The sequence below is a fragment of the Notothenia coriiceps genome, unplaced genomic scaffold (assembly GCF_000735185.1).
Source record: "Notothenia coriiceps isolate Sejong01 unplaced genomic scaffold, NC01 NC01_scaffold00022990, whole genome shotgun sequence".
NCBI classification, from domain to species: domain Eukaryota; kingdom Metazoa; phylum Chordata; class Actinopteri; order Perciformes; family Nototheniidae; genus Notothenia; species Notothenia coriiceps.
The window spans coordinates 26,267-38,723 of NW_011355691.1; the positions used below are offsets into that span (position 1 = coordinate 26,267).

The following is a 12,457-nucleotide window of genomic DNA, read 5'->3' on the forward strand; positions in this document are numbered from 1 at the left end:
GGTCGAGACAGGAAGGCGGACGAGGACAGCATCCGCAAGCAGCACGTGACGGACGGCTCCAAGAGCGGAGACGGTACGACGCTTTATGATATATTAGAACATTAGGACAATATTAGAAAACTCGCACCGGCTTGATCTTCAACCTCAGGATCCATGTATCTGTGATCCTCTCCAGAATGGAAGTAGTCATCACATACAGAGCATCAACTAGTTCCTGAACAGTGTCCTTCACATGCTGATATCCAAGAGAGGGAGTTACACAGTCACAAGATGGAGGAATACCAGTTCTTCTAAGTAATCACATCCTGTCATGAACAAAATACTGACTTTTTTCTCAAAATGTTGGTGTTTTGACTATTTCTCAAAATTCTGACTTCTTCTCAAAAACTCAAAATTCTGACTTTTTACTAACAATCTCAAAATTCTGACTTTTTACTCAAAATCTCTAAATTCTGACTTTTTACTCAAAATCTCTAAATTCTGACTTTTTACTCAAAATCAAAAAATTCTGTATTTTTTCTCAGTATTTTTTCTCAAAATCTAAAAATTCTGACTATTTTTCTCAACATTTCTAAAAAGTAGTCATCACATACAGAGCATCAACTAGTTCCTGAACAGTGTCCTTCACATGCTGATATCCAAGAGAGGGAGTTACACAGTCACAAGATGGAGGAATAGAAAGCAGTATTCAATGTTTACTTCAGATTAGCTCCACGTCAGAAATGATCATGCTTGTCATATGTCTCTCTCCATAGAGGCTGAGTCATCATGTTAATCACATAGCTATCATATGCCTCAAACAGTCCTGATGCTCTTCTAGGTAATCACACATCCTGTCATGTTCACAGCTACAGTTGGGATACCTTTGTTAGCATGTTGCTCTCATGTTGGAAGAGGACATTCAGTGTTTCCCCAACAGACTAAGGTTAGCGTAAAGATGGCGGCGCTCACACTCTTCTCTCCTCTCCTCAGCTTACCGCCAAGTTTCCCACGGCATCCAGATGTCCACCATCAAGAAGAGGAGATCCACAGACGAGGAGGTGTTCTGTTTGCCTGTGAGTGTTGATTTAAAACAGGCTGTGCTGTATTCAAAGACATATTTAGGGCACATACAAAGGTCCATTTATCCCAATATTGTGCACCTCTCATTGATACACAAGCAGAACTCGAGCACAGCATACAAGTGGAAGCAGTGCTCAGCTCCGTAAAACTGTTTATAAAAAGGTGTGATAAAGAAAATGTAATAAATCAAATACAGGTTTATCATTTGCTAATAGAAGTGCAGGCCTTTTAGATTTCCATAACCATTTAATAAAGGTTGCTGTACTCACACCACACATCCAGCTATTCCTTCAAACTGACCGTGATCCCTTTATTTTCATTCTTCCAGATCAAAGGCCGTGAAATTTATGAGATTTTGGTAAAAATCAAGGAGTCCCTGGAGCTGATGCAGTATCTGCCTCAACACACCATCGAGTCGTACCGGCAGCAGCAGCAGAACCTCCTCCAGAAACAGTGAGTACTCTTATTCAGCAGGAAGGACACTGTTGTTGTGTCATCATGAAACATGTGCTGGGTTTCTTACTGAAGTGCATGTTTGTTTGCACAGAACGGCCTGCAGTGATTTTTAATGACTGAACATGAGCGACGTGTTGCTGGAAAGTAGATTTTCACTGATAAAGCTTTGCATGTGAGTTCTTTAGTATTTGTATTTCTGACACTGAAGCATTGTCGCTTATAAAAATGTCCCAAATTGGGATCAATTAAGTACCTATCAATCTACCTACCTACCTATCAATCTACCTACCTACCTACCTATCACCTACCTATCATACCTACCTACCTACCTACCTACCTACCTACCTACCTACCTACCTACCTACCTACCTATCAATCTACCTACCTACCTACCTACCTACCTACCTACCTACCTACCTACCTACCTACCTACCTACTTACCTACCTACTTACCTATCTACCTACCTACCTACCTACCTACCTACCTACCTATAAATCTATCCATCTATCATAATCAGGTTGACAAAGTACTATTCAAACAAGTAAAGGTGACAAAAACTAAGGAAAAAGTACTCGGTTACAAGTAAAAGTACTGCATTCAGATTCTTCAATAAAGTACAATAAAGATAATTTTAATTAAAGTACAAATGTATAGTTGTACCAATCACCTACCTACCTACCAATCACCTACCTACCTACCTATCTACCCACCTACCTACCAACTACCTACCTACCTACCTACCTATACCTACCTTACCTACCTACCTACCTACCTACCTACCTACCTACCTACCTACCTACCTACCTATACCTACCTACCTACCTACCTACCTACCTACCTACCTACCTACCTACCTACCTACCTACCTACCTGCCTGCCTACCTACCAACTACCTACCTACCTACCTATCTATCTATCTATCATAATCAGGTTGACAAAGTACTCAGATTATTCAAACAAGTAAAGGTGACAAACTTGGTGCCACATTGTAAACTTGGCCAAAACTCACTTCAAAAAACGTTTTGCTTCGGATACTTTAAGTGCATTTAGCATAGTACAAGTCCCTCCACTGTGTACTTAAGAACAGTATTTATTCGACACAATGGCTGCAGAGTTTTCCTCCATTGGATCTGTTTTTCTTTCCTCCCTCTCTCTCATGGGATGTGAGCCAAACACATCTGAGTCGTGACGAATGTGCCGAGCTGTGCTTTGTTAACGAGAAGCTTCCCAAAGAGCGCGGTAACGCCTTTGGGTGTTCTGCCAGGTCTCTTTGCACAACAAAATCTGTGCTCAGCCTCCTCCATTCACTGGAGCATTAATTAAAACTGTCTCGTGTTCACACACACACTTTCCCCCCCCGCCCCGCCCGCACCCTGTTTTCACTGAGAGCTGCAGAGGAGCTGCTGTTAATGATAGTTTGACAGCACCATGGTGATAATTACTGCTTATGTTTTAGTTTCCCATTAAGAGACTGGCAGACGGTGAGATCATGTTCGCCCTGCTTTCACTGCTTTCATGCATTTCAAGTTTTAGTATTGATTTCAGATTCTTTTAAGTCTCAGCGTTGGAGGGATTTAACGTTAACAGAAAGGTAGATTTCAAAACCAATGCAAGTGAAATCCCAAGATTCTTGATACCAATTCGTTAAAACTAAACCATGAATCCCATGTACTTGAAAACACGTTCCCTCATTACTGAATCAGGTCATAATTCCCTCTCTTATATCGATTTTAATTGCTGTGAAAACCCTATTTATTCAAGTTACTCGCCGCCAAAACTATGATTTACATGATTGGATTTGAACACATCATGATCGCTTTGTAATGTACCTTCGTCCAAGGTCAACTTTGTGACTAAATAGAGCATGAATGCAGCCTTTCACCTGCTGCTAACTGCTAACATTAACTTGCCAATTTCAACATAGATTTGATGCGGTACTGCAGGCCATTTGATTTAACCTTTGACTCAACATGATATTAAAGTATTGGTTTTTCCTTGGCGTCCCAAGCATTTAGTATATTTGCATGGATTTTCTTAAAATAAAAGCTTGTAACCCTCCACTACGAGATCAGATAAAACAACTATAGGAACATTCAGCTATCAGAGCATCGAGGGCAATAAGAGTGGTTAAAAAATAAGGGAAAAATGCATTAAAGTAAGAAAGCAGCTCGAGTGCTCTAGAGTTTGAAAATACGCAGCCGAAAAAAATCTGCCCCTTCCTTCAGACTTCCTCACAGAGCCCCTCCTCCAACACACACGAACGCACACATGACCAATGAGGGCACGAGATAAGTTTGTGCACAGATGGAAGGCTGACAGGCAGGTAGGCCATCCAGTTACTTTAGCCGGGCCGGCTCAGATGATTGGTCGTGCTTTTTACAGCGCCACGGCTTCCACAGATGACATGTTTTTAATGTATTTATTGTCAAAGCATTTCATATATTCATTGCTATCAGGATGTTAAGAGCATTCCATGGAATATAACAAAGTGTTTCTGAAGTGAATTACCTACCCCACCTTTAAGTGAACTCCTAAAATAATTCTCCAATGGTAGGACAGGTACGAGTTCACAAAAAGCTAATAGGAATAACAATGAAAACTAAATGTAAGACCGTATCAGGACACATCATTCAAAATAACAGGGAAAGTCCTAACTAGCTACATAGAGTGCACGTTGTGTCTGAGTGACCCCGGTCTGCACTGATGTGTGTCTACAGAGCGCCCTCTGCTGGCCACTTCTGTCCCTCCACTAACATTCATCAGCTCCTCTTCCTCCTTCAGTGAGCACTCACTCCTCTTCCTCTTCCTCCCTGCAGTCTGATTAAAGCTCGTCTTGGTAGCCGACTCATGGATCCTTCAGGAGAGCAGAGGCGGCGCTGCAGCTCCTCCTGAAACCCACATTCCTCATCTTCCTCATCTTCCTCTTCCTCCTCCATGGACCTCCTTTCTGTCGCCTTTTGTTTCTCATCTGCTCCTTCCTCTGGGATTCTGCACTGAGGACTTTCTGTTTTGTAACATCTGGAATCTCCCAGCTCAAAGCCTTTTCATCGTTCATAGATTATAATAATTCAATCTTATTTGCATGCGTCCTTTTAAGTATATTTTAAAGTTTACACCTTCTTCCCGGTTTGAAATGATGATATGTAGCGTAGAGTTTAGTCATGAAGCTGACAGGAACCAAGCTCTGTTTTTATCTCACTTGACTTACGGTGCTTTCTTTCTGAGAGCTGGACTCAAAATCGTTTTCTTGAGGGGGGGGGGGGAAGACTGTATTATTGTTGCTAATGCTGGTCATGTTTTATAAAGTCACTGCAGGTCAGTTTTTCTGTTTTGTTTTTTTCCTCTTTAAGATGTGATTCTGTTTGAAACAGATGTTTTGTTATTGTTTTGGCTGCTGCACTTTTGTCTGTCAGATTATAATAAATAGCTTTTTTGGTGCTTGAACTCTGTCCTGTTCTTTTACGGCTCTGCTGTTTCATTACTGAGATGTGTGGCCAGTGTGAGGAGGAACATCTGTAGTTAGTTATTTATATACTTAAAGGGGACCTATCATGCAAAATGCACTTTGTGATGTCTGTTATACATAAAGATGTGTCCCCGGTGTGTCAGGGAACTCACGCAGCGTCAGGAAATAAAACCCTCTCTCTTCTCCTCCGTACCCAAATCTCTAAAAACGGAGCTGATCCAGATTTGGGTCCGATATGACGTCATATCTGAAATGTGGACCCACGGCCCTATCAGAAACGTTGCTATCAGAAACAATGCCCGACTGTTTTGGACGTAATATGGTCGGTGTTTACATTAGCATCGCTAACACTCAGAGCTAACCTGTACTGGAGAGCATGTGTGTGAAGAAGCAGGAAGTAAAAAGGAACTCACCTTGTGGTATAACCGGCAAGAGAGAAAGCCTTTGAGCTCCATACTGTTTCAGAGAGAATCCTTGATAATCCATGATATGGCGTTTCATCACGGCAGTATTTAGTTTAGACAGTAGCTGCCGGGTCCCGCATAAGCTCCGCCCCCTCCTTTTTATTTATTTTATTAAAGCTTAATTCCCCAAATCAGCACTTTTGAAACAGGAAGTGAAATAGAGGGATATGAGGCATGGCTAGAATGGGTGATCTGTTTGGTATTTTGAGCAAAACACTTCATATGTTTTTATATATTTGTGTCTGAGACCGATGCTATTGCCTAAAAATAGAATGATAGGTGACCTTTAATAAAATCACGAGAAAGCAATTCTATAAAAGTCGTTTTTAAAAAATGATTTAAAGACCTGACTATAATATCACGGTATTTGTTCATAAATATTTTCATTGTTAAATCTGCACTCCTTAATAAATGAATTAAACATAAATAAAAAAAAGAATAATAATTGATAATAATGTTGATAAATGTGATTTTTCTTTCTTTCCTTCCAGGACCTCCATGCCCTCGCAGCAGTCGTACGGCTCCTGCTCCCCCCCCCACGGGAAAATGAACAAGCTGCCGTCCGTCAGTCAGCTGATCAACCCGCAGCAGAGGAACACCCTCACCCCCTCTGGAATGGGCGGGGGTCTCACCGACAGTAAGTTCAACACAATCACTACTTTTAATACATGTAGAAGGGCACGTTTCCCCAGTATCATCCCACAGGCCATCAGACTGAAACCTGAACTTCTGATCTGTTTGCAACTCACATCAATATTCCAACGACTTGTATATACAGTAGACTATTCTGCACTGTTTCTACTATATCATATGTTACCTGTTGTGTTGCGCTGTAGCTATGTACCAATAAAAGCCTGACATCTTGAATCTATTATCACGAACAAATACAAGCAAGTCTTTTTAATATTCTAGTTAATGTCAAGCCAATTTATTGTACTTTTATGCAGTGAGGGTTTAAATGTAGGGCTTTTGATTGTACTTATATTCTTATATAATACTCCACTAAAATTCGTGTTTTTTCTTTACAAATAAGGGATGCTTTGTTATTGATATGTATTTAAGTAGGCAGCTAACAGCTTGGGAGGGGGGGGGCCTCACCGACAGTCAGTGGGAACTCAAAAAGTTGTAATCAATATGTAGAAATCTACTCTTCACAGTATTTCGGAGTGTTATCACGAACAAATACAAGCAAGTCTTTTTAATATTGTAGTTAATGTCAAGCTAATTGATTGTACTTCTACCGCACTGAGGGTTTAAATGTAGGGCTTTTAGTCGTACTTGTACTCGAGTAATGAGTCTGTAAACGTCTTCTTTTACTCCACTAACATTCAAAGCACAATATTGTTATTATTTTTACTTTACAAATAAGGATGTTTGCATGATGCTTTGTTATCTATATGTATTCAAGTACGCACAAGTGTATACAAGAACAGCTTTTTGAGAGAGTGAGAGAACATTCATTTGCTTCTATAGACATTGGAGTCATTTTTTGTGTATTTTTTGGCTACATCCATGTTGCTGACTATATTTACTTAAGTATTGACTTTTTCTTGTAACTGAGTATTTGTACAGTGTGGGATTGAAACTATTTATTTAGTAAAGGCTCTGAACACTTCCTCCACCTCTGGTCTCTCCCTATTATTGTTATAAAGCACCTGAACGCCTCTTGACCCCCTCCCTCTAAAATGAATGTGATCCCTGTGAGACTGCAGGACCTGTTGATGTGATGCATTATGGGTAATGTGGAGAGTAACAGTTCCAAACTGCTCCTAACTCAATTGTTTAGAACAAAAGTGAATAGAGTGGTGCAGGAATGAGTCTTTAGCACTTCCTGTTCCCTCGTCTTGAAGTCAATGGTTTTCTGAATGGTGAGGAGTCTGAAATAAGATCTGTGGTTAACACAAGCTGAAGAGATGTTAACGTTTGGTTGTACGACATAAAATATGACAGTTATTACCTCACTGATTTCCCAAAGCTGCTATGTGTCTTAATGAGACTTTAACTAAACTGAACGTTAGCCGCCTTTAGCTTAGCGATGAAGGTAGGTAGGTAGGTAGGTAGGTAGGTAGGTAGGTAGGTAGGTAGGTAGGTAGGTAGAGAGGTAGAGAGAGGTAGGTAGAGAGAGGTAGGTAGGTAGGTAGGTAGGTAGGTAGAGAGAGGTAGGTAGGTAGGTAGGTAGGTAGAGAGAGGTAGGTAGGTAGGTAGGTAGGTAGAGAGAGGTAGGTAGGTAGAGAGAGAGAGGTAGGTAGGTAGGTAGGTAGGTAGAGAGAGAGAGGTAGGGAGAGAGAGGGAGAGAGAGGTAGGTAGGTAGGTAGGTAGAGAGAGAGGTAGGTAGGTAGAGAGAGAGGTAGGTAGGTAGAGAGAGGTAGAGAGAGGTAGGTAGGTAGAGAGAGGTAGGTAGGTAGGTAGGTAGAGAGAGAGAGGTAGGGAGAGAGAGGGAGAGAGAGGTAGGTTGGTAGGTAGGTAGAGAGAGAGGTAGGTAGGTAGGTAGGTAGAGAGAGAGAGGTAGGGAGAGAGAGGTAGGTAGGTAGAGAGAGGTAGGTAGGTAGAGAGAGAGGTAGGGAGAGAGAGAGAGGTAGGTAGGTAGAGAGAGAGGTAGGTAGGTGGGTAGGTAGGTAGGTAGGTAGGTAGAGAGAGGTGGCTGGGGGGAGAGAGAGAGAGAGAGAGAGTATTTTATTGATCCCAATTTGGGAAATGTTTTTGTTGCAGCAGCATAAAAAACAAGGCAATAAGAGAAATTAAGACACTAGAAATAAACAGTCCAAAATATTTCTGAAATATAATAAAATAGCATTAAAAAGTATAAATATATATATGGGATAGCCTAGCGTTAGCTTTTTACTCTCAGCAATTACATTTACACTTAAAAGAGTATTGTTAATGTGTGGGGGGGGTATCATGTGTCGGAGAACACATTGTAAACATGTCGGAGCCACAGATCTTATTTTCTGCCCTAATCCCATTGGCTTTTTGTCGAGGGAAACACACAGAGATGCTAACTTTAGGTTCGGACTACAAACGCGTCATCCCTGCACCGCTCTATTTGAGAAACCCCTCCACACAAACAGAGAGGGGGGGGTGTGGAGAGAGAGGGGGAGAGAGGGGGAGGAAAGCCTCAGAGCAGTCAGAGTAAAGCGGCTCCTTTTGTCTCTGCAGTGACTCCCATGATGGGCTCTCACCTCCCCATGAACGACTTGAGTTCACTGAGCCCCACCCACGCCCTGCAGGCTCAGATGCCCCTGGTGCCCTCCTCCCACTGCACCCCCCCTCCTCCCTACCCCATGGACAGCAGCATCGCCAGGTACCTCAGCAAACCACAGCGGACACATTGCATTCATATCTCACTACTCACTAAGACGCACCAAATAGCAAAGTGTAAGATTAAGAGTAAAGCCTGGAGAGAAAGCCCCGTCTCCTTTTGTCTCAAATGTGTATTTACCTTTTAATACGTTGAAGTGGAAAAGTTCGCACCTCCAAAGTATATTTTCAGCGACTTGTTGTCTGTTGAAATAAACAGAAGGATTACTTGTATATTTGTATAAAGGCTTGAATCCAATAGTATATTTAGCTCAGTTCCTCTTGCAGTGTTTCAGTCAGATCTTCATCAGGCATTACAAATATCTTTTTATGACATGCAAAACTGTTTTAGAAAATCTTTATCAAACTTTGATGGCGCACTGTACTGTGACATTTCTATACAAATTGTATTTCACCTTTTTTGTATTACTTTTTTATAACATAAGCACTGTGATATTGTTTACCACTTTTAAATAAAATGGCGCTTTATTTAATGATTTTTTACTTTGTATAAATAAATGAGATACTTAACTATAAATATAATATTTTTGACATTTAATGACATTTTTATTACATCCTTTACTATAACAACTTGTAATGTATGTTTTTATAACTTGTTGTATGTCTGCTATACTTAAACTTTTAGTTCTAGGACATACTGTTCATTTTTTACATTTGTATATATTTCATTCAACTTCAGATTTGTCATTTAAAACCCCCTCAGTTGACCAAGGTGCTGTACAGGGAACAAATACAACATATAATAACTTGTTTAAGGAAAAGCATTGAGTTTTGAGCCGTTTCAGGTTATTTTCTGATCATTAAACCACAGATCACATTTTAACCCCCCCCTCTCTCTCTCCCCGCAGCTTCCTTATTCGGCTGGGCTGCGCAGGCTGCCTGGACTACTTCACAGCACAAGGCTTAAGCAACATCTACCAGATTGAGAACTATAACATGGAGGTGAGCCCTTGCCTATCCAACAGCAGTCATTTGATGGGTTAAAAACAGAAGACACAGAAGATAGAATCCCACCCACCCACTACGCATACTAAATCTCCCCTGTGTGTCGACCAATAGGACCTGTCCCGGATGAAGATTCCCGCCGAGTACCAGCACTCCATCTGGAAGGGCATCATGGAGCACCGGCAGGCCATGGACTTCTCCCCCCCCCCCCACATAGTGCGCACCACCAGCGGGGCGTCCACCGTCAGCATGGGCTCCTCCGAGGCCCGAGGCGAGCGCGTGATCGACGCCGTGCGCTTCACCCTCCGGCAGACCATCAGCTTCCCGCCGCGCGACGAGTGGTCCGACTTCTCCTTCGACCTGGACTCCCGCCGCAACAAACAGCAGCGAATCAAGGAGGAGGGGGAGTGAGGCGTTCAAATCTCACCCCCAAATCTCACCCCCAATCTCACCAACCCCACGTCTGTCATTTCACGCCTGCTGTACGAACATTTCTCTGGGTCAGAGTGGTGCAGGGATGACGTGATTCTCTAGGCTCTAAACTGGTTCCCTCGCCAATTGGATTATCCCCAAAAGAATAATCTCTGTGGCAAACACACGGCTATGATACTTATACGCTTTGTTCAGCATTTATTAACACCACTTTTATTCTATTTAAAGCATAAATGCAAAGGTAAAAAGCTAACGTTAGGCTATCAAGTAGCTACAGCGCGGTAGCATGACTTGGCGGCTAAGCTAACGGCGGCTAATCAGAAACAAGTTTATTGCCAGGTACGTTTACACATTAAAGGAATTTGCTGCACACATAAACACAATGTTTATTTGTTAAAATGTTTGGCATAATGACATTAAGCAGTCTCGTTAGCCACTTGTTAGCACGGCCATTTTTAAGACACACAAAAAGCTTCATACATTCACCAGAGGGAAATCAACTGATACATGTTATGGCGTAGAACAAAACCTAAAAATATCTACAGCTTGTGTTTACCACAGATTTTAGTTCAGGCATGTAAAATCTAAAAAACTTCAAGACGAGGGAACCCACAAATGCTGACTCATTTCTGTGTTTTAGGACTCATTCCTGCACCACTCTTAGTGCAACAAAAGAACCTGCTAAGCAACAAAAATCACATTCACATAAAAGTGCACTTACTTTGCATTTTTGTTCTCGTTAAATCGCCGAGGAAAGCGACACGCGGCGTTGAGCGAGAGTTGCATTTTATTACGTTCTAATTTCTTGAGAGCACTTAAGAAATGCTGAGGATTTTCAACTTTCATTTTCTTTGTATGATTCATTCCCATTTAAGAGCTTGACTGGAAACCAAATTGGCGTTAGAGGGGATTTATAAGGGCTTTCTTTCTGCAGCGACTAAATGTATTTGTATTGTTTCTGGTTACGCAGGTTAGACACTGGTTTTCATTTTAAGTCAGCATTGATTGTAAACATTTCAAACGTTTCCTGTCAGAAGTATTATGTCAATTGATGGGCGATTTCGTGTTTCTGCTTCTATATTTTGCTTTTTTTTTTACGTCTATTGTGAGATCAGCTGTTTGTGAAGTATGTGTTAAAGAGACAGATGTAGCCACTTATAGGCGTTTATGCTCTTGACCCAGTGTTTTTACTATGACTGATGTCCTGCTGTGTTTCCGCCTGATTTAATGTGGATTAAATCAGTTATTTTTCTACGTATGAACCATGTTTTGGGGTTTATTTCATTTGATAACTGGCCAAAACCTGATAGATGTATATATATTTGTATAGTTCCTTTTTTTTTTTATATAAAGTCTCCCTTATTAAAAAAAGTAATCAAGCATAATGATGTGAATATAAGTCAGTAAGAACAAAGTTTGTATTGATTCTCCGTCACCAGCCCGTTGTCTCAGTAGCCAGCATTATTAGAACAAGCAGAGCGTTTTTTTTTTCATGTTTTTGTACAATGTTTTGTAAATATGATGCAATATACCACGGGTATTTTCATATAAATCTGAAATAAATATCCATACTTGCTGTATCGCATGTTGAAACTCCATCTTGTCAATTTATTTCAACTTGTAAATATTCCTTTTTGTGGTTTCAAAGGTTAGTGACACTGAAGTGGGAAAATACTGCATTTAATTTAGACTATTAGGGTCAAAACTAAGGATTTAAAATGTCTAAATGTTGACTTATTTCTTAATATCTGTTAGCATTACAACTTCTGCGCCTATACCTTAATTCATTCATCAAGGGCACCTATCATGCAAAATGCACTTTGTTATGTCTTCTCTATATGAAGATGTGTCCCCGGTGTGTCGGGGAACTCACGCAGCGTCAGAAAATAAAACCCTCTCTCTTTCGCGATCCAGATTTGCGTCCGATATGACGTAATATCTGAAATGTGGACCCACGGCCCTATCAGAAACGTTGCTATCAGAAACAATGCCCGACTGTTTTGGACGTAATATGGTCGGTGTTTACATTAGCATCGCTAACACTCAGAGCTAACCTGTACTGGAGAGCATGTGTGTGAAGAAGCAGGAAGTAAAAAGGAACTCACCTTGTGGTATAACCGGCAAGAGAGAAAGCCTTTGAGCTCCATACTGTTTCAGAAATAATCCTTGATAATCCATGATATGGCGTTTCATCACGCAGTATTTAGTTAAGGAATGAGGCATGGCTAGAATGGGTGATCTGTTTGGTATTTTGAGCAAAACACTTCATAGACATGTTTTTTATAGGTAGGTAGGTAGGTAGGTAGAGAGATA

The 12,457-nt window shown here is 41.1% G+C and overlaps 1 protein-coding gene across 1 annotated transcript in view; it reads left to right on the top strand.

The window, feature by feature from the left end:
- Positions 1 to 11,740, top strand: part of tp63 (tumor protein p63) — a 32,278-nt gene extending 20,538 nt beyond the window's left edge. Inside the window, exons 2-8 of the mRNA XM_010781277.1 lie at positions 1 to 73; positions 973 to 1,055; positions 1,391 to 1,515; positions 5,941 to 6,086; positions 8,606 to 8,750; positions 9,616 to 9,709; positions 9,827 to 11,740. Coding sequence (XP_010779579.1) covers positions 1 to 73; positions 973 to 1,055; positions 1,391 to 1,515; positions 5,941 to 6,086; positions 8,606 to 8,750; positions 9,616 to 9,709; positions 9,827 to 10,123 — 963 coding nt within the window. The 3' untranslated portion in view covers positions 10,124 to 11,740. The remainder of the gene's footprint in view (positions 74 to 972; positions 1,056 to 1,390; positions 1,516 to 5,940; positions 6,087 to 8,605; positions 8,751 to 9,615; positions 9,710 to 9,826) is intronic.
- Positions 11,741 to 12,457: the final 717 nt, after the last annotated feature.